At 41.3% G+C, this 2,195-nt stretch overlaps 1 protein-coding gene across 1 annotated transcript in view; it reads right to left on the bottom strand.

Moving 5' to 3' along the window:
- The window catches only part of Pwwp2a (PWWP domain containing 2A), a 29,605-nt gene extending 29,458 nt beyond the window's left edge, over positions 1-147 (bottom strand). Inside the window, 1 exon segment of the mRNA XM_012514016.2 lies at positions 8-147. Coding sequence (XP_012369470.1) covers positions 8-130 — 123 coding nt within the window. The 5' untranslated portion in view covers positions 131-147.
- Between the last annotated feature and the right edge of the window lie 2,048 nt (positions 148-2,195).

Raw genomic sequence — 2,195 nt, 5'->3', positions numbered from 1 at the left:
CGGTGACCGGGAGGGGGTCAGTGCCCGCCTCGCTGCCTGGGATGGGCTCCATCTCCGGGTCAGCTTCGCCGGCGCCCCCCTCCCCGGGGGACGCCGCAGTCGCTGCCGCCTCTGCAGCCACGGCCGCCATTTTCTCCTGGCTTCTCCCTCCTCCGATTCGGGCTGCGGCGGCAGCGGCGGCCCTCTTCAGTTCTTAAAAGGTTGGACAGGTGCCAGCACAAGCTCCATGCCTGGGCACTGGGAGCTGAGTGTCAGCACTTATCAGAGCTCCACATGCTGCGCAGGGTCTTTCAAAGTTCTTAAATGGCACCAGGAAAGCTCACAGATTTGTTTTTGCTTTTACCAGGTGCAGCTACTGCCTGTGAAACTACTTCTTGATGTACTTTCTTTTTTCTTTCTTTCTTTCTTTCTTTCTTTCTTTCTTTCTTTCTTTCAATGAATTGAGGACAGGATCTACAGGGTGTACAGGATCTCACTATGTAGATCAGACTCATAGTGATTCTCCTGTTTTTGGCCTTCCAAGCCCTGGGATTACAGGCACATGCCACCATGCCAAGTCCCAATTGCTGTCTCAGCATGCTGCAGGGGCGGGGCCAGCACAGCACGCTGTGGACCGAACCTTGGCCACTGTGCTCTGCCAAAGCAGGCACTTTAATCCACTGAGCTGTCTGGCTGGCCCATTCTTAATGTACATTGCACAGAAAAGTGTGAAATATATAAGAGGAAATACTGAATAAAGAGCTTGTTGAGCAGATGCAACCTCCCTATATATTTATAAAATATGTCTTTTGTTCTACTTTAGATTTTAACAGCAGTGTTTTAACACAGTAAGCTTGTAGGCTTTAGTAATAATCTTACTGAGTTACTTTACCTTGCAGAATATTTTTTTCTACTATTAGAAGTTAAGAACACCAACAAGCATAACAAAAAAAGAACAAAAAAGCAGTCCCTGCTTTTGCAAGCAGGTCTGGCATCCCAGGGTAGCCATGTTACTTTCATATTAGTCATAAACTGTCTCTCTGAACAGCAACTTCAGATAGTGACATCCTGTAGACATGATAAAATGAGATGAAGCATGCTACTTTGAAACTTCATTACTTCATTTAAGCATAGACACAAACAAGGCCACTGTGCCACCCACAAAGGCTCGCAAAATACCCTCTGTGAGCCAAAGTGAAATGGTGCTTCTTTGTCAGTATAGCTTTTCTCTGTGCCAGTCTCTTTTTCTGTTGCCCAAGACTGAAACACTAAAATATAGTCTGTCCTGAAATTAGCCCTCACAAAGTCCAAATCCTGTAAGTGGGGCTTGGTAACACTTTCATGTGGAGAGATCTCCAACTCCCCAGTGGTGTATGATTTTCTTTCTGTAACAAGAAATAAAGCCAACTTCTTCAGGTATAGGGATGTTTCTTTTGGCTTCTGGCTAGAGGATATGAAAAGAATAAATAAATTAACTATTTTTTATTAAACATTTATTATTTTTATAATGTTACTCCAAGTGCCTAGAAGTTTAGAGTTAAAATCTTTGAGAATATGATAAAAGTGACAGACCATCTCACTAGGAAAATGAATGTCATGCATTCATTCACACACACTTTTAGAGAGGCTCATAGACTTCTCTGATTAGAAGTGAGGGTCTGGTCATTAAGATCAAATCTCTGCTACCAAGGAGTTCAGAATTAGTCAAGGAAGTAAGGAACATATTTCTTTCTTTCTTTTTTCAAATTTTTAGTAGCCCATGTTTTCAATACAAATAGTATCATGGGAAGTTTGTAAACAAACTAACAGTTCTTTTTTTTTGCCATAATTTTATTGATAAACAAATAGCAATGAGACAGTTTCAAATAAAATTGGTAGGACAGTTTCAATAATTAGCACACTGCATACATTCTTCTTAGTGGTTAATTGCTGTACAAGATGTGGACCTGACATCCCATTTACAAACACCATGAGAACAAACCATTCTATTCATTAAGAGAATGTAACTATATATCTATCCCAACATCTCTGAATACACAGATACAAAATGGACATTCATCTGTATACCTTTTTTTTGTTAAGTTCTGTTATTTGAATATTATAGGTGTGTAAACTCAGCAAAATATTCCAAAAGAGTCCAGCAGCTCACAATAGTATTGGGTCTTCTGCTTCACTGGCAATGTCACAAATTGATGACCTGAGTCCCCCACAGCTCA

The sequence above is a fragment of the Octodon degus genome, unplaced genomic scaffold, assembly GCF_000260255.1.
Source record: "Octodon degus isolate 3935 unplaced genomic scaffold, OctDeg1.0 scaffold00022, whole genome shotgun sequence".
Taxonomy (NCBI): Eukaryota; Metazoa; Chordata; class Mammalia; order Rodentia; family Octodontidae; genus Octodon; species Octodon degus.
The sequence above is the reverse complement of the archived record's forward strand: the minus strand, read 5'-3'. Positions and strand labels throughout refer to the sequence as shown.